This window comes from Vanessa cardui, chromosome 13 (genome assembly GCF_905220365.1).
Source record: "Vanessa cardui chromosome 13, ilVanCard2.1, whole genome shotgun sequence".
Classification (NCBI taxonomy): domain Eukaryota; kingdom Metazoa; phylum Arthropoda; class Insecta; order Lepidoptera; family Nymphalidae; genus Vanessa; species Vanessa cardui.
The window spans coordinates 11,690,582-11,710,904 of record NC_061135.1 but is presented as its reverse complement, the minus strand read 5'-3'; the positions used below and the strand labels follow the sequence as shown (position 1 = coordinate 11,710,904).

The following is a 20,323-nucleotide window of genomic DNA, read 5'->3' as shown; positions in this document are numbered from 1 at the left end:
TGAACAAAGTATTTTATCTACACTTTAGATCGTCTTTTGAGTACTTGTTTATAGGGCACTAGAACATCTAACGCCATCTATTATCATACGTAATGCATGTTGTAATGAATGAAGTAACGCGCATGCGTACTGAGATTGATCCGGCCGGCATCTAACTAAATAATGTATTCAGAGTTCTAAAATATTATGAATCATTTTAAATTTACAACTATAAATATTTTAAAAAATAGCAATAAAAGTAATAATTAAAAACAAGTTAACAAATACATTAATTCTTCGAAATATGTAATTATTACAGAATACAAATTTACGGCTTACTCGTTTCGTAATTTAAATAATAATATTCAAGCGATTTTTTTATTATAAATATTAATAATAAAATGTTTTTTGTTTTCAAACGATCAAAGAGGAATTATTCAAGTTTGATGTACACGGCAGATTAATAAAAACAACTTTTGTATTGGCCATTGAGTGCTTGTTTTATTCGGTCCAATAAAACTCAGCGAGGAGTTTGCGCAATAGCGTCCGAGTTACTTCATTTTCCCGCCAGTAGAGGCGCCACCGTCGCCCAAGCTTGTCGGGCGTAGCTGTCAAATTTTAGAAAAAAAAAATACTTCGATTTTAAACACCAATAAGAAATATTTTTAACAAACAATTTTTATTAAAAAAAAATGTCGCGTGTTAGATGAAGTATTTTGTGTCAAATTAAACAGTATTATAATATATAACCTAACAAATATAATTGGTTCTTGTTAAAATGTATTTGTGTGGAAGTGTTGTTATTTTATTTGTTTTAACTCTATGTGGTATTAGTCTTGCTAATCCCGATGCTAAGAGACTTTACGACGATCTGTTGAGCAATTACAACAGACTGATACGACCAGTTGACAAGAATAACAACACAGTGCTGGTCAAACTTGGTCTACGGCTTTCCCAACTCATCGACCTGGTAAGAAATATACATAGACATTAAGACAAACCTATAAATATATATAACATAAGGTTAATGTCTTGACTTTAAGGTGATTTCATTTTTCATATGTGAAATTGGTCTTAGGTCTTCAGGTTCTTAGAATTACAAAAATTTTGAAATTCCTTTTTTCATACTCAGAGATATATGAATAAAAAGTTCGAATACGAATAAACAGTTATTGAAAAAACAACCAACCACATCGAGCACGAACGAGTTGCTGTGATAAAAAAATAACATCTACAAAAAAAAATCCTAATCAACAAACTTAATACGATTAATTCAGAGAGGCATAAGGATATTTGCAATGGCGAAGTCCGCAAAAGCTATTAAACAAACGTTGAATTTGAAGTACATTAATTAAACATTCCACCGCCGTACTTTGGAGCGGCCTGGTGAAATAGCAAAGGCATAGCAAACCTGCTTTTAAATAAAAGTGACAATGCTGGGACGCAACTTTTGGGCTGTTACTTCTGTTTCAATAAATATTACTGTGATATCACGGCAAATAAAAATAGTGTGATCAATTTAAGTCTAATATAAAACGATTTGCAAATTACACAATGATTGATAGACTCAATGATTCATGATCTCCATTCGTGATCGTAATACTTGTTATTTTAAAGTGTTTGATTCAGAAGATGCATGACTTTCTTCACTAGTACAAAAGTCGCTTTCCGCTATCAGTCTTTCCATGTTATCTTTAAAACTAGGCAACGGATTTTGATGCGGTTTTTACATTGATAGAATGATTCAAGAGGAAGGCTTATATGTGTAATACATATTATAGTAGAGAAATTCTGATAATATCTAATGTGATTTAAAGAAACACACATTAAAATGCATTGTCATAGCGGTTTGTATTATCTAATGACAAAAAAGGTATAATCGTTGTATATATAGACAGTCTGCAGTATATTTTCTATCAGAATTACCCTTGCGAAACAGGGGCGGGTCGATGATTCCGTAATAAAAAAGACGATTCTTTTAAATTCGGTCTAGAAACACAAAAGTAAGACACCACGAGTAAACACAAGAGTCCAATAGTATCCCAGTCAGAGGTACCCCAACGTCTTTTTCTATTATATTAGAGAGTCATTAGTTAAACTATGCTGTGTCTCTTCTTTCGAATGTAATGTAATCACGACTGAAAGAGAGAGAGAGAGAACCAGCGTTTAGCTTAAACTTTATAAGTGACTCAGTTTTTTAAGGTGAATTAAATAGTCGGGAAAGAGATTCAGGTATAATAAAACAACAGCGGCATCTTTGTTTACTCCTAGATTGTTGTTTGAAGTAATGTAAGATATTCTTTTCTTATTATATTATATTCGTTATGAATTATTGAAGTTATTGTAATAAAAAAATTAATACTATTTAATACAATAACTTCACATATCATTTCATGATTACCATACAAATGAATTCTAATTCAGTTCAAAATTTCCCACACATAGATTCCACACATTTCATCAACACCAATGCGTTGTGTGTCGGTAGGTACCATAAGTCTATAATGCTCTACTATTTATTATTTAATCCTATACGTTGAAATCATAAAGTTTTATTAGCCGTAAATGAATATGCGTGTCAGAGATTATAGCATTGTTTTGAATTTAGAATTATTGATTCCAAATTATTAGCCGTTTATAAAGTACAGTGATCAGCGTTGTTTAAGCTGTAAGCACATCGCATAGATTAAAATTAATCAAAATCTTTTGTACTTATGTAAAAAATAATTCATCGTAAAAAGTGATCGTTAATAATGTAAAAAATATATATTTATGACATGCTCGTATCTGTGTAGGTTGACGTGTAAATATTGCCCATATTTGTGCTGTAAATTAATGCGCCTTCAATTTTGGATATTAAGTTAGACCCATCGTCTTCGATGAAAGAATGTCTGATGTGGATCTAAAATATTCAGACGAACTTGCACAGAGTCTTACCACCAAGTATATGCGATATGTATAATTGACTTTATTATAACTATTGAAAGGAAACACGTGTCCTAAGTAAATTGTCAACTTCTAGAATTAAGAGTGACCTTACAGAAAAGCACTGATCTCCTTCGGTATGGACAGTTTTGTCTCCCAAAATACATTATTTTTAATTTGACGCAATGCTACAATACCTTTGTAGCGAGTTGTAAATATAGGTTATTGTATGAACGATATTGCTTCACATTAAATTAGGAACACAGAACATAATGTTCGGCGTAAATATTTAGTATGTTATAAAAGACTCGTAATGTATACGAAAGTACGTTTGTGAGTAGATAAAAGTATTTGCATATATATCATATACCAGTACTTAAATACGGAAAAATTGGTTAACTGATGAAAAGGGTTCACCATCTCCCATAGATATTATTGTAAAAAAATTGTAATCATTTCTTACGTCTTCAATGCGCCGCCAACTTTGGGGACTAAGTTATGTCCCTTGTGCCTGTAGTTGTACTCGCAAACTCTCCCTTCATACCGGAACACAACAATACAAATCTGATTATTGATGAGTGGGTTTTGGAGTTGAGTGGAGTGGAGTGTTACATTATATAATGAGTGGGTAGTACCTACCCTACATGCTTGCGCGAAGTCCTATCAGTAAGTTGTGTGTTGTTGTGTATTCTTTTTCCAGTTTTTTTTCTTTTTCATTATGTTTTTTTTATAATTGGTAAAATATTTTAAATCTCCTATACTGAATATTTTGGAAGTTAATATAAGATTTTTTCATGCAATATAAAACAAATTTGAAATATCATAAAATAAGTAAATTGTACGGTTTATATCGAAAAGGGGGAGGTTATTGGAGAAAACGAAGAAGAAGAACTAACAGAAACGAGGACGAAAAGAAAATTGGGGTAAAATTGAAGAGCAAATTTTTAATTGCTTCATTTAACTTTCTAGTTGATTATAAAAGTAATCATGAATAATAATATTAATAGATAAGGTCTTCGCAATATTATGTTTGTAAAATATTATGAATTATTCAACGTTACGTTACCTAATTCATACTGAATGTTGAATTATTACAAGACGAGCAAAGCCATAGTAGTAGAATAGTTAAATATTCGATTTAATGAGAATACCTTTTCTCATTAAATCGAAATTAATTTATGCGTTGAAAATAATTCTGACCTTTTTAAAACGGTATTATTACCTTGAATTATATGTAAAGAAATCTTTCAACGTGATTTTTTCCATACTATGGCGATTGGTTTTTAAAGTTGGCCCACGCACTAATGACAATAAATGGTAATACAAAAATTTAATATTGTTGTCTAATCATTACATACTAACTAATCCTTATGGATTGTTTCACGTATTTATTCTTTTTATGACCTACTTAATAATTAATAATAATTACATAAAACTATGATTAAAAACCGAATAAGGCGAAAAATGTCCCTTATCAACTTTAACTCTTATTCAGAATAATATGACTATCTACATATATACATTTACAACTATACGTATATATACTAATGATTTCATATTCATTTTGCCTTAGAATTGCTAACGGCGATCGAAATACATTTCAACAAACGTGAAATACAAATAAGCCATCTGAAATATTATTGTTTGTGGGCGTTCTTCCAGACCCGTGGAGCCTACGGATCTATCTAGATTCTCTTCCGACTTTATTTGCTGTCGGTTTTGCATCAGCAACTGGAAATAAAACACACAAACCCGATACCTTTGCTCAAAAACTAAGCCACACTTCGATGTGAATGAAACGATGAACGGTACTTAAATGATACAAACGATAAATCTTTCAATTAAACAAAATCTAGCAAAAACTGGCAGGTTATTGAACCTTACCTACTTTACAGTACTGACACTGGTATTGCATTAAATGTAAATCACTCCATAAGCCATAAATTCGTCACCAAAGAGGTATGACGTTTTAAAACTCTTTTAAAATCAGAATAATCAATACAAAATAATGTGTGTAGAGGAGCTTCCACCGAGGTGACACAAATCCTTTTGGGCAATATCCTCATAGTATATAAGTTAATATTTGACCAATTTCTGCCACAATGCACATTCTATATTCCATCACTATTATAATCCGATGAGGCGGCAAATCTGTTACGACAGGAAAGAGTTTCAGGGCAGGATTATATGAATTTTGAGGTACGTGTCCACAATATCCATTCTGCGGCTTTGGCTAAGAATTTATCGATTGATAACCCAAATAGGCCCGGAGGTCTTGAACCAAAGATCTACGATTTATATAGATTTAAGGAGAACGAAGCAATGTTATTTGAAATTGAGACATTTTGTATTAATAAATTAAATAGAATCTTATATATTAATAACTTAAGCCGATTTTTGTCCCAGTGACAATGGGGCGATAGATGTACATAGAAGATCGGTTGTGGACTGTGGTCTTATTTGGTAAAGGTCAAGCCGTAGATGTGCAAGAAAAAAAAGTGCTTGAAGAAGGTTCTTAATTGCAATTTAAAAAGTAAAGTTATTTTGAGAAAAAAAGTTAGTGGCTACATAGGGAGTACTTTTTTTCACTATATCTGTATAAATTAAAAAAAATATGTAAAACGTGCGGACAAAAGTCGAGAGTTTACAATGAAATTAAATCAAAACAAAATTGTATGTATCCCCATAACGAATAAGAGACTAATACTAGCCTGATTTTAACCGGATTTAACTTCTATTTATACTAAATTTCTTAGAAACTTTATACAGCAGATTACCCTTATAAAGATTTATTGCTAAAGACCAAATTAGCGCTCCAAAATTTACTTTTAAAACTAATAATCAATTTGACACTGTAGTAGTTTCAGTAAGTCCAATTTAGAAGACTTTGACGTCACAAGACAAATAAGTTTAATGAAAATCAAATCCGTCAACATTGTTAAACAAAAATATAATTACTAAACAACAAACATTATGTTCTTATGTATGTCATGTCAGAATAGAAGGTTTACTTTATTTAATTCATTTGTCCATTCTATACGTTCCGAAAACAAATAAGGATTTTTTTTAAATCTTTCTGAAAATAAATTATAACTCAATGTAGGAAAGAAACAGCTTCTGTTGACCCTAACTAATTATAAATCGCAGCTTCATCAAGCTCAACCTAGATTATACTTGCAAATGTTCCTTTATCTACAAATATATAATGTAGGCATTTCCGAAATAAATAAACAGCCTGAAATGTTGCTGAACTAGACTTTAAGGACTTTTTCATTCTTGAGAGGTTTTTTTTGATACAGTTTTACTTCATCTTCGAGCCACTGGATAAATTATAAACCAATTAAGCACCTGATAAATTAGTTGTACCTACCTGCCTGTTATATCACCTCGAATATGTATACATATTTAGATCCATTTTAAAACAAAAAGGTATCATTATAAAATTTAAATAATATTATAAGTTATAACTTTTAGTGGTGTAGATTCCTCACGTAATTCCTTAACTGTTAGCTTACTCAGAGAATGTTAACTATGGGTACAAAGAGGGGCACAAAGTAGAATACAAAATATTTACTGTATATTTTCAGTAGCTAACTCTGCGTCATACATATTAAATAGACTTTAAATTACACACTTTGTATTTGATATTATGTAGATACTTAATATATAATACGGTTTGCTTATTTTAATATTAATATATTTTGTATATATGTTTTTGTTAAATCTCATTGCCTTAGTTTATATTTTATTTATTTTATTATTATAAGGCAGAACAACGACAAATTCATAAGCTTAATTACTAATTACTTTGTGTGGAAACTATGAATAATAAATCTGTGTAATTATTTAATTTATAAGTATGCACAAGATTTACATGATGTATTCATACTCAGTCGTTACAATTTTATTAACGCAATATTACAATAATAGTCGGTAACATTTAAAATGAGATTTGTCACTAGCCTAACCGCTTTTTCGAATTCATTTTGAAACAAAAATCGTCATTCAAATTTTTAAAACAAAAGTAAAGGTATTATTTAAGAAAATTAAAAACTAATAAACATAATCAGGGTTTTTATGAAAATGAAGCCAGTTATATTAATTTAAATAACTGTATTAACTAACATGACTTTGTATTTTTTAAATGTTGAAAAAGAGTAACTACTGAGTTTCTTGCCGGTTCTTCTCGGTAGAATCTACTTTCCGAACCGGTGGTAGTTTCACTTAATTGTTAATTGACGATTCAAAAGTGCTTGTAAAAGCCCACTTGAATAAAGTTTATTTTGATTCTGATTTTTTTTTATTTTGTTGAGTTTAAAGTTTAACAACCCCTAAATTACTGGCCGTTTTACGTAATTACCTTCATTATATTAATTAATCAAAGAATATTAATTACTAATTTTCAATTAACCAATATTCTGAAATTTCTAACGTGTAGCTAATGTGCACACTAATGTTTAGCATTTGGTACTTCGATGTAACACATTTAATAGTTATACGACGCATAATTCGTTGTCGTCCTTGATTGTAACATTATAGAAAGTAATCTAAAAAAAAATAGCCTTTATTCTACCACAAAACATGCTCACAATATTTCAATTATATTAAATTATATATTATTTCCATTTTATTAATTATCCATTTCATTATATAATTTCATTAATTTAATTGCATATATTGATATATTATTATTCTTCTTTTGTGGAAGTCGCCTCATTGGCGTAGGCCTCCCCCAGCTTCCTCCAGTTGTCTCTATCTCGAGCTTTCTTTCTCCAGTCTGGTCCACCCTTTTCCCTGAATATGTCTTCCAATCGCTTTCTCGGTCTACCTCTTTGTGTTCCCCTCGGTGTCCATTCTGTTAGTTTCCTAGTCCATCTATTATCTGCCATTCTACACACATGACCTGCCCAAGCCTATTTGAGAGTTCTAATTTTTTGCAGTATATCGGTTAATTGTGTTACTTTCCTTATTGTTTCATTTTTAATTTTGTCTGACAATTTGATGTCCAACATACTTCTCTCCATTTTTCTTTGATGTACGGCTAATATATTTTCATCTTTTTTACGCAATGATCATGTTTGACAACCGTATGTAAGGCAGGGTAGTATAACTATGTCATGCAATTTACTCTTGATTTTTATGTTAATGTCTTTGTGTTTCATTATTTCTTTTAACATCCAATACTTTTTCCAAGCTATTGCTATCCGTCTATTTATTTCTTTTTCTGTATGATCATTGAATGAGATAGATTGGCCTAGGTATATGATGATATTCTGACACATACTCTATGACTTCCCCATCTACCTTGATAACTTTGGTTTTGGTTGGAAAGTAGTCTACGAATCACTAAATAAATTAATTATAAAATTATATTTATAAAAAATGCACGCGTCAAACATAATCGTAAGTCTGTTTCCAATATTACATGATCGAATCGAGCAGTGTCAAATTTGTTTGCTAATATCCTGATCGACGAGCGAACCATGAGCTTGCGGTAAAGATTACCTCGGTTTTACCCGTGAGTGGTCGTTCCTGATACACGCCCAAACAGTTGCTCTTTAGAGTTTCGTTCAATGCGCGCTTTCGAACAAAGTTGATGAGTCGCGAACTTGATACTAAAATATATTTCACATTTGGGCCGTAATTTTTTATAGTCTTATTTTTTTACTTTTTACTCTTAATATATTTTACTATGGATATATGGAGGGATATGATGTAGTCATATTTTTTTAATTTATTGATCTTGCCTTCCGTCTTCTAGACCGCGTTTATCTAAGCATGTACAAAATCCGAAGGAGTTTAACAGAAAGTGAGTTAATAACAACGATTAGTAAGCTATTCAAACGTATTGATCTTTTATTATACATTGATTTACATATACTTTTATACGATTTTTTGTTAAAAATAAACTAAAATTCAAAAATATGTTGTACGTAATAACATAATATTTATATCGTGTATTATAAATAAAATTCTATTAGTTATCTGGTTCCATTATTTTAGTTCAGAGAAGGGTAATATTGTATAAGATTGTCTTTCATATATATTTAATACAAATAATTTTAAGCCTAGTACAAAAAATCCTAAGCAAAAATGTTATTTAATAATTTCAGTTGTAAATTTCCTCTATAAACATTTATTCGATATGCATAATTAAAATGCAATAAAGATTTTTCGTCTAAGCTAGTTGCTAACTTAAGCTCCAAAGGGTATGTATTCGAAATGAGATGGACGCTTGAAATCCCTGGGCTCATCGTTATTGCACCTGCTAAGTCTCTTCTGGTTATTAAGAGCCTTCTACGTACAAATGCATTATTAATAACAAGCCCATTTATTCACGACACGCCCAACACGTTAAATTAATTACTTTTTAATAAAATAAACTTAATAAATATGATCTAATTGGTATTTGTTACTCTACTCTCAGGCATCTCACCCACACTAAGGCAGAAGTCTCACTCATACTAATGCACTTATAAACAGTTGTATATTGGAGTTCAAATAAACAATCGAAGAAAACGCTCCACGAAGAACATATACTATGTCTTTAACGTAATGGTAGCAAATAAGTAATGTATGCGTGCTTTCATTTTAGTAAAATTTAATTTACGTGAAATACTATTTAAAAGCGTATACAAAGAAGTCTTTATCACGAGAATTGTATGTTAAATGTAATGTTAGTTACTTAAACAAAATACAATAAACAAAACACTTAAACACTTAAACAAAATACAAACAATAGTCTCCTTAGAAATGTTACTAATAAAATTGATAAATTATAAAAGTCCCAAATAACATTACTGATATTTGATCAATTATTTGTTAAAAATCCATAAAAATTTCTACAATTCAGTATGAATTGATCGCTGCTTTACCTATGAAAGTGTTGGAATTTCAGTAAACACTACCTAAATTTAGATTGTGCTCTTTGTAATGTTTTGAAAAAAAATCCTGTATTATTTTTGAGATAAAAATAAAAACCAAACTGAATGCATATTAAGCTTAAAAATTTCATGTTATTTTTACGAATAAAGACTTACTTAAGCAATTGTAAAATTTATGCCTTTTTTACGACCAAAAATATTTTTAATTTAATTACGATGAATTATAGATTATTTATATTTCATTTATTACACCGTATATAAAAAAACCTAATTTTACCTGTTTCTAATATTATATAAGTTAAAAAAGTATATATCGTTTGAAATAGTAAGGAGACAAATATGTCAGTGTACGAAAAAATTGGGCAAACTTCTGACACTTGGCTACCGCAATCTCTCTTATAGAAAGCTTTGGTTGTTGTTGGTTCAACGGTACAACGACACAACTTCGTAATCGATGTAGATAAACTGCCCCTACTGCCTGTAGTTGATTCTGTCCTTTATTATGCACGTTGAGATGGTTTGTTGTAAATGTATATCATGCAATTGGTGATACGACCCTGTGCAAAGACATCTGGTCCAACTGGTACCATCCACTCACCTCATATTCTACTGCCGAGTATAAATACTTAGTACAGTAGCGATCTCATTTGAAAGGCTAGTGCACCAATGTAGCAGTTTCCAAACTTAGTTCCGCATTGGTTATGTAAGAAATTCTAGTCTATTCAAGTCTAAAAAAAACATCAATAATTGTTATCAGTAATTGTTGATTTGTAGGCAAGATATATACATATATTAGTGAAATTATCTTTAACAGTAATCAAAAAGAGTAACCAGGTTTCTTCTCACTAGTATCACTAATACACAAAAAAGAGTATCTCTTTTTTCGTGTATTAGTGGAATGAGTGTATTAGTGTGAATATGGTGAAATAAACTTGGAATTACTAGAATACGCGTAGAATGTGATAATTACTGATATAACTAAATATTTTGTTTCCCAAAAAGATAATATATTTTACAGACGTATTTATCGTGGACATCATTTACTTCTTTTTTTAACTCGCTGCAAAAATGCGTAGCTCGTTTCACCCACATGAATTTGAGGGGGGGGGGGTACGTTGGTGATACTAACTATAACTCCAGTAGCATCCTCTTCGCCTTTTCGGCGGGCGTCAAAGGATGGCTTTCGTATGCTACTGTGGTTGTGGTGCAGTTTACCTCTACTTAATCTATCAAAATAGAATGTATTGATATGTTGATATATGTATATTTGACGACCTCCCTGGTCGAGATCCCGGGTTCGATTCCCGGCCAAATCGTTGTAGAAAATTCATTAGTGCATTATTATGTTGCCTTGGGTCTGGGTGTTTGTGGTACCGTCGTTACTCTTGATTTTCCATAACACAAGTATTTCAGCTACTTACATTGGGATCAGAGTAATGTATGTGATGTCGTCCAATAGTATAAATAAATAAATAAATGTATTAAATAACGTCTTATATTGAATTAGATGTTTAATGGATTCGAACAGAATGTGAAGTTCTGAATGGAAATAAAATATATTTAATTTAATTATTTTTGTCATGTTTCATTTTTATGAAGCGTTTCCATTACTACACCTTTGGTGTATTCATTTTGACGTTGATATAGAATTCTTTGGCAGATATCCAAAGAGGCTCAATCGATTGGCTTAAACCAATGTATAAAAACTACTAACCTAGTGACCTTACTACTAAATCAAATGCCTCTAAATAATATAAGTCTTTTAATATTATTATTTAAAATGATTAAGAAAATAGTAAGTCATCTTAAACATTGCCACTGTGAAAAATATCAACTAACCCTTACAAAGTCAATACTTTCTGCCTTTAGTTAATCTCGCTCTTCAAACTGGAATACAACTACTAGTTGGTAGGGCTTTGTGCAAGCCTGTCTGGGTAGGTACTACCCACTCTCCAGTTATTCTACCGCCAAATAACAGTACTCAGAATTGTTGTGTTCCGGTTTGAAGGGTGAGTGAGCCAGTGTAACTACAGGCACAAGGAACATAACATTTTAGTTCTCAAGGTTGGTGGCACATTGACGATGTAATGAATAGTTAATATTTCTTACAGCGTCATTGCCTATGGGTGATAGTGACCACTTACCATCAGGTGGCCCATATGATCGTCCACCAAGCTATAACATAAAAAAACTATTAAATAAATATGAGACAACATCACATACATTACTCTGATCCCAATGTAAGTAGCTAAAGCATTTGTGCTATGGAAAATTAGAAGTAACGACGGTACCACAAACACCCAGACCCAGGACAACGTAGAAAACTAATGATAATCTACATTGACTCGGCCGGGAATCGAACCCTGGACCTCGGAGTGACGTACCCATGAAAACCGGTGTACACACCACTCGACCACGGAGGTCGTCAAATTGCTACTTGCTTACTTTATATTGCTGGTTAGCGGTACAATATATGATGGATGTTATCTGACCTGACCCCATCATCCACAGCCACTACATCAAAAAGGCAGAAGTCTAATCGTATCATAATTTATTTTATAATGCATTGGTTATCTTTATTTAACTTATAGGTATAGATTATATGACTTTATAATAGTATGTATATTTTTGTGTTATTTGCAACAAATAATCTTAATATTTTATAATACATATTAACCCGCCCCGTCTTCGCACGGGTTCAATACTGATACTAAATATATTACATCCTTTGTTTATTTACGACATCACATTAGAAACTTTTAAAATTATCAGTGTTCCCTACTATATTGTCCATGTATTATATACAAAATCCTTCCTCTGGAATCACTCTATCTATTAAAAAAAACGCATCAAAATCCGTTGCGTAATTTTAAAGATCCAAGCATACATACGGACGGACAGCGGTAAGCGACCTTGTTTCAAAGTATGTAGTGATGACGAAAGTAAAAATATATTTTCCTTTACAGAATCTGAAAGACCAGATTTTAACAACGAACGTGTGGCTGGAGCATGTAAGTCATTCATATATATTATAGTACATTCACTGCTTCATGCATGAAGCATGAGTTATCATATGTGAGTGTTTAATTAGCACAGTTACATAAAAAATTTAGATTTTTAAATTATTTAGAATACAACTAAAAGTAAAGTGTCTTAAAATATACTAAATATGGACGGTGTAAGTACCTTTTCACTTTGTCAGGGTGTAAAGTTTTAATGTAGGAAGTATTATGAAGGCTTTAGAAAGGTTCGACGATCGTGTCTTGACCACGTGTCGCCCGTCCTCATAGACATTAAACACGTTTTAACGTTATGTATTAACGACTCGAGCGAAAACTTCGAACTCTAAATTTATAATTTTTAATAAAGTTTCGATAGGAAATCGATATTGAAACTTTGCTTATCGATTTTATTTAGTGTTGACATGCAAACAATTATCTGTGATGTTGATGTTGTTACATTACCAATATATCAAGGGGTTCGATACAGTTCTTTATGACTCTGATGAAGGAGATCATCTTTAATATGTTTATGTAACTTGCCAAAGCTATTCTCGTTCAGATTCATATTATGGAATTACAATATTGATACCCATCATGAAACACTTTGCTTGTCCTTTTAACTCACACAGATATTTGAAAATTGATGATATAATAATATTTTTGCAACTACTTGGAAAATTTATCCAAAGAAAGGACATTTATCCTATGATGCGTTTTGATATGATTTCTGTTCAAGGAAAAAAAATAATACATTTATTAAAGTTGGAGTGTCTGTTTGTAATACTCGATACGTATACCGACTTAACATTTTAATCTCTGGAACGGCTGGACCGATTTTGATGGGACCTTCACTGACAAAAATCTGGGGTAGTAAAGAGTACCTTTGGCTACGACAATATCTTTTTTGTTAAATTTAAACGTGCATGATGTCGCGAACAAAACTAGTATATTATATTTTTGTAAACATTATATAAAATACTCGTTACGAGTGCGTAGGGTATTGATGGCGTAACTTTCTTTTTCCATTATTATTTATTACATTGAAAGGCCTCTAATAATGGTAGAAACATTTCAGGAATGGGAGGACCACAAATTTAAATGGGACCCTTTGGAATACGGCGGTGTGAAGGAACTTTATGTGCCCTCGGAGCACATTTGGCTTCCGGATATCGTTCTATATAACAAGTAAGTGGATACAAAAAGCCTTCAGCGTTTCACTATATTTATGATCTCGAATCGTTTCGTTTGGGTTTCGTTGTGAGAACAGCTTATGAATATTTTTTTTGGCTAATGAAAATTTTTCTTTTTCATGCATAGATATTTAATGAGTACTATTTTGTTGATAGCAAAGTTGATACATTTTGAATATAGAACGCTGATATAGAATTGATTTTATGAGTTTTTTTTTTATTGAGTTGTCTGCGACCGATTAGAGTACAGCCAATATATAAATGGAAAAGTTTAAAAAAAAACCTTATGTCGTTTTTGTGCTATTTGAAATGCTCATCCATTTATACCATTAAAATCAAGTCACTCAAAGACCCCTAATGGCAAAAAACCCACCATACATAACAAAAGCATTCCCAAGAAGAGTGAACTTGCAGTGATTTATAACACGCTGCGCCGACCGTACAAAAAAGGGATGAAGGCAAGCAAATGATGTATAGTTACGAATGTGAATTTCATTTGAGAAGAAGAAAAATTACATGATTATTCACCGGTTCTTCTCCTTGCAATCTACATTTGGAACTGATACAATATGTTATGAAATTACGATTCAGATAAATAAAAGCCTATTCGAATAATAAGCAACAGCCTGTAAATTCCCACAGCTGGGCTAAATTCCTCCTCTCCCTTTGAGGAGAAGGTTTGGAACATATTCCACCACGCTGTTCCAATGCGGGTTGGTGGAATACACATGTGGCAGAATTTCTATGAAATTTGTCACATGCACACAGGTCGAATAATATTTTGATTTAATAACAACAAAAATAACATAAACAACATCCTGTAAATTTACCACTGCTCGGCTAAGACCTCCACACCCTTTGAGGAAAAGATTTTGAACATACTCCACCACGCTATTCCAATGCGGGTTGATGGAATACAGGTCTGGCAGAATTTCTATGATATTAGACACCTGCAGGTTTCCTTACGACGTTTTCCGAGCACGAGATTAATAATAAGCACAAATTAAACACATGAATATTCGGTGGTGGATTTGAACCCGCAATCATCGGTTAAGATACATGGGTCCTAACCATTGGAACATCTCGGCTCGATTCGGTAACACTCGAATAAAATATTATCTGTTTAAAAATGTATTTCAATTCGCTTCGTATTTTTAAACGCCTTTACATGAAGCTATTACCATCTGAATTTTGATATTACGAACTCTAGTCGGCAGTTTGCTATATTGAACGGCTCAAGGTAACTAAGGCGAGATGAGTTATGCCATAAAAAGGATAAGAACATAAAGTTATATCTAAAGACATATACGTATGTATAGGTAGGGCTTTGAGCCCGCCTAGGTAGATACCACCTACCGATCAGATATTATACCGCTAAACAACAGTAGTATTGTGGTGCTCCGGTTTGAAGTGTGAGTGAGGCAGTGTAACACAAGGGACAAAGTATCTTAGTTCCCAAGGTCGTTGGCGTTGACGATGTAAGGAATAGTTAATATTTGTTACAACGTCATTGTCTATGGGTGATGATGATCACTTACCATCGGGTTGCCCATATGCTCGTCCGCCAAACTATTCCATAAAAAAAATAATAGTAAAGTAAAGTAAAGTAAAGTAACAGCCTGTAAATTTCCCACTGCTGAGATAAGGCCTCCTCTTCCATTAAGGAGAGAGATTGGAACATATTCCACCACGCTGTTCCAATGCGGGTTGGTGGAATGCACATGTGACAGAATTTCGATGAAATTAGACACATGCAGGTTTCCTCACGATGTTTTCCTTCACCGCCGAGCACGAGATGAATTATAAACACAATTAAGCACATATATATAGTGGTGCTTGCCTGGGTTTGAACCCGCAATCATCGGTTAAGATGCACGCCTTCTAACCACTGGGCCATCTCAGCTCAAAAAAAAATAATAATAAAGAAAAAATATTCCGTATTGAAATTAGATATAATTATATATAAAGTAATTCACAGTCACTATTTTGATGACTAAAGTTGAAACGTTTATTATATTGATTGGTAGTTTAAAATTAAGGCGTCTTCATTATACTAATAAGTTGGGCAAAAAGATTTTCTTTGTATTAAGGAGAAGTTAAGAAGATGATATAGAATATGATCTTAATTTATTATTATTATACCAATAAGCATTGAAGGTATTCTCTAAATCATTTAAATTTTCTAATACTCATTATAACAATGTGAACAAAGAACTTTCCGTTAAATAACATGATCATTTTGTACAGTACTATTAATATGATTGAATTAATGCCATGATTCCTGCCAGTTCTGTCTAGTTTAAACGCAGCGCATACTAGACAGAACTGGCAGAAATCTTCCCGTAAGGAAAAACTGTTCTGAGACCTTACCCTCTCTTTCCTGTTATTTGTATATTTCTATTACAAAATTACTTTTCTTATTGTTTTTCATTACACGGAATTTCTAATAAAATTTGTTCCATTTAATGAATATACTTTAAACTTTGCCGTTTCATAAATTCAAATCATTTGTAAAAAAGTACAATGGCAAAGAAGGCATATTATTCAATACAAGATTATACAGACGATAAAAAAAGCGTGGAATTAATGCTTGTAGACTCCCAGACAGGATACTTTACATACATATATGTATAATTGTATTTAACTAACATGCCTGTATTTTGAATGTTGAAAAAGTTAACTACTGAGTTTCTCGCCGGTTCTTCTCAGTAGAAGAATATTTTAAAAAAGATATAGAAAAAAAAGATGTAGCATTTTTTTTATCGAATAATGCAGTTTTTCTTACAATATTATATTTCCTCCTCGTGGTACATAGAATTATATACACAAATTGAGCTCATGGAAATTCACCGGTTTAGAAGCCGCAGTCTTCGACCAAGATCACCGTGGTCTAAGCACTAGGCCATCGACTCTTTGAATAATAGATAAGTCTCTAATACATTTTCGAGTAGCAGTTTAATTATATTTGTTGCTTTATAACTTGCGCAACGCCGGTTTGTCATTCCATCAAGTTTAATGTCGACGTCGATGTTCATGTTTCTAATTATAACAGGTCGAAACAAGTTAGGTAGACGGCACAATGCAATTTGGTGCTAGGTAATGTCCTAATGAATGTTCGCCAACTAAGTTCGCCGGGATGGGCTGTTATGCGCCAATTAGAAGACTCATACATACAGTCGGTTGCCGTCTGTTGAGCCCGATTGTTTATGGGATGAATTGTGAAAACGTGGGCCATTTGTCGATTGACATTATCAGGTCATTGACCCTAGTTTTCGGTGACTAATTACGAGTTTAATTTATTGGAAAATAGATAGTTTTTAAATGTATTTTTTTTCTTGTGTAATATAGATTTTATCATTTTTAAATGAAATTGATAAAATCAAAAGATTTTTGCCTCAATATGATTTACTTATTCAAATAATAGCTCATCATTATAATATTAAAAACTTATTTAATTGACTCATCAATTAACCAACTCAATCATTACAACTGTAAATTAAAAAAGATCTAAAGAGACGCAATAACTATACTAAAGCCTTCCTCTTAATATATTATAGATTAAGATTTTACTACGTTTAAAAAAGCATCCTGCGTTGCTACTAAAAAAAATTGTACATATATATGTGTGAATGAAATAGAGAATACTTCTTATTGAAGTCAGTCAAAAATACAAAAAGCCAGCTAATATTTTAGGGCAAAGCCTCTCCTACTTCCTGTTACCTGGAAAATCATTCGATACACTGGTTCAGTGCACATTCTGCGTAACATGGACTGATTTTATTTGATAAAATAAAATGATTTATAAAACAAGTGATCCAATATTTGGAGTTCACATTCAAATATTGGATAAGAATTATTGACACGGAATAAAAAGGTACTCTTAATGAATTTGACATAACACTTCTAAAATGTTACATATGACATTATTTCTATTATATTATTATATACCTTTTTATTATTTCCTATAAGTCTTTTTCAAATGTTCACAAATTCTACTCGTTATATAAAAGCGGCTACTTTTCTCACTTAGCTGAAATTGAATTTGCTAAGAATGTTCCACAAACAACTAGAGAAAAACCTTTAAGTAGAATAGGATTAATTTCATTAATTATTTGATAAATTACATTTGTCGTCTTGTCGATCGCATGGCAGATTTTCCAATAGTATACCTATTTCCAGCAACTCAGCTATCAGAACTTATATAATAAAAATCTGAAGTGTAAAGAAGGTACTTTTTGCAATACTTACTAATTGATGTCTCATGAAAAGAAGACTGTATACTCCCGAAGACAAGTTTGAATGTTGAGTACACAGTTACGTAAACAGCCTCTGTCGCCATATTGGTAACAGCGTCGGAAGTTGTAACGCTTAAAGTTAATTGATAGTAAATATCGACAAGAAAACGCCGGCGAATGATACATCATGTTGTGTCAAAACAGAGAGGCGAACTATTAATCATGGCCCAGAATAAGACAGCGACGCACGTGCGACCAATCTTATGCTACACCGATTTTTCGAATGGTCCAATTTAAAGAAAATAATCTACGTTCAATTTGAAGAACTACTGAACTTCAGATAGTCCACACATTGTAGTGAAATCAAGTCCAAAGCTTCTTTAATTTGAGCTGATTGAGTCGATGTTTGTAAGGTGACAGAAGTTTTAAATTACTAATTTTCAAGGTCATTGAACAAAGATTTTTCAAAGATATGACAATATTAGTAGTTTAAATGTATAATTGGTGGCCGGGCTTTGTGTTAGATCATCTGGGTGGAGAGATTTCACCCACTCGTCATTTACTCTACCACTAAACAGTAATACTTAATATTACTGCCGGTTTGCGTGGTGGAATTTGATAAGGTAGGTACACAACAAGACAAGTTACATCTTAGTTTAGTAGGTTGGTAGAGCATTAGTGTGATGTAAGGAATACATAAAAAAAGATTTTGTCAATAATAATACTTGTATGAAAATATTGCTAGTATAATTTCTCACCCATTAATGATGCATTTGAATAAAATAATTTAAGTTACATACCTAACTCTCAATTTATCGATTTATTGAAGAACGACTTTCGCATTTTCCAACTCTGACTACGACTTTACGGCATATATATTTAATAAGCCATAAAATGTAAACTTTCTCAATGAATTCGCGTTGAATGCCAATTTTTCCCTTACCGATGAACTCATTTCATTTTTAAGGGAAAGGAAATTTACTACTAGCAATAACTTCCATATTCAAATTTGGCAGAATGTGTACATACAAGTATCAAATATATTTCGGCAGTTAAGTGCACTATAACGCTCAATGTAATTACTTACGCCTCCAAGTTTACGTAGCGTATGTCCGCCTATTTACGTGTGAGTTGCCTTTTGACGGTTATAAAGCAACTGTTACGGACGGGAGACGATCTTGAAGATATATTATGGAATAGGTTCTCTTAACACGCGAATTTTCAAATGGCTGGATTTATACGATGGATGGGAGAGCATTAGATGCTTAAACGACATATAACCTGCCTCCGTACCTAGTTCTAACATCGTATATACATCCTGGAGGATAAACTGTGGGGCGTATTTGATGTTGCTACTCAATCGCAGTAATTTAGTATATTTATATATATATAAACGATTCCTTTATTGTTTTTACTCTGTTGTCGTTTAATTTTACTACGAAAAATTAATTAATATTCTATACGATTTTGTAATTATGAATTTTATAAACGCGCATGGTAGTCTGATACTTATAATGTCGACCTCCGTATTCGAGTGGTGTGCACACCGCTTTTCATGGGTACGCCACTTCGAGGTCCCGGGTTCGATTCCCGGATCCCGAATCGATGTAGATTGTCATTACTTATCTATGTTGTCTTCGGTCTGGGTTTTTGTTGACCACTCGGTCAACTGAAATTTTATTTTTACTACTTCTAGGTAATAAATTTTAGTTGGATATTATGAAAATATTGGAATACATTTATCACAATTCTAAACAATACGTCTAATTAGAAGAGCATCCTTATAAAGTGTGCTGTTTTTATCGCCTATTCGTCTTTTGCCTTGCCTAATACATATCATTTTTGATTGAAGATAATTATTTTGCCACTAGTGCCGACGGCGAGTACGTAGTGACAACAATGACGAAAGCCGTTCTTCATCACACCGGTAAGGTTCTGTGGACACCGCCAGCTATTTTCAAGTCATCGTGTGAGATTGACGTCCGATATTTTCCGTTCGACCAACAAACGTGCTTTTTGAAGTTCGGTTCCTGGAGCTACGATGGTGATCAGGTAATTTCTAAAAGTACTCAGATAAAATTTATAAATTTTTTATTACTATCTGAAAT

The 20,323-nt window shown here is 32.2% G+C and overlaps 1 protein-coding gene across 1 annotated transcript in view; it reads left to right on the top strand.

Annotated features, from left to right (window-relative positions):
- The first annotated feature begins 572 nt into the window (after positions 1-572).
- Positions 573-20,323, top strand: part of LOC124534835 (acetylcholine receptor subunit alpha-like 2) — a 29,617-nt gene continuing 9,866 nt past the window's right edge. The window contains exons 1-4 of the mRNA XM_047110862.1: positions 573-949; positions 12,755-12,799; positions 13,866-13,975; positions 20,087-20,267. Of these exons, the coding sequence (XP_046966818.1) occupies positions 758-949; positions 12,755-12,799; positions 13,866-13,975; positions 20,087-20,267 (528 nt within the window). The 5' untranslated portion in view covers positions 573-757. The remainder of the gene's footprint in view (positions 950-12,754; positions 12,800-13,865; positions 13,976-20,086; positions 20,268-20,323) is intronic.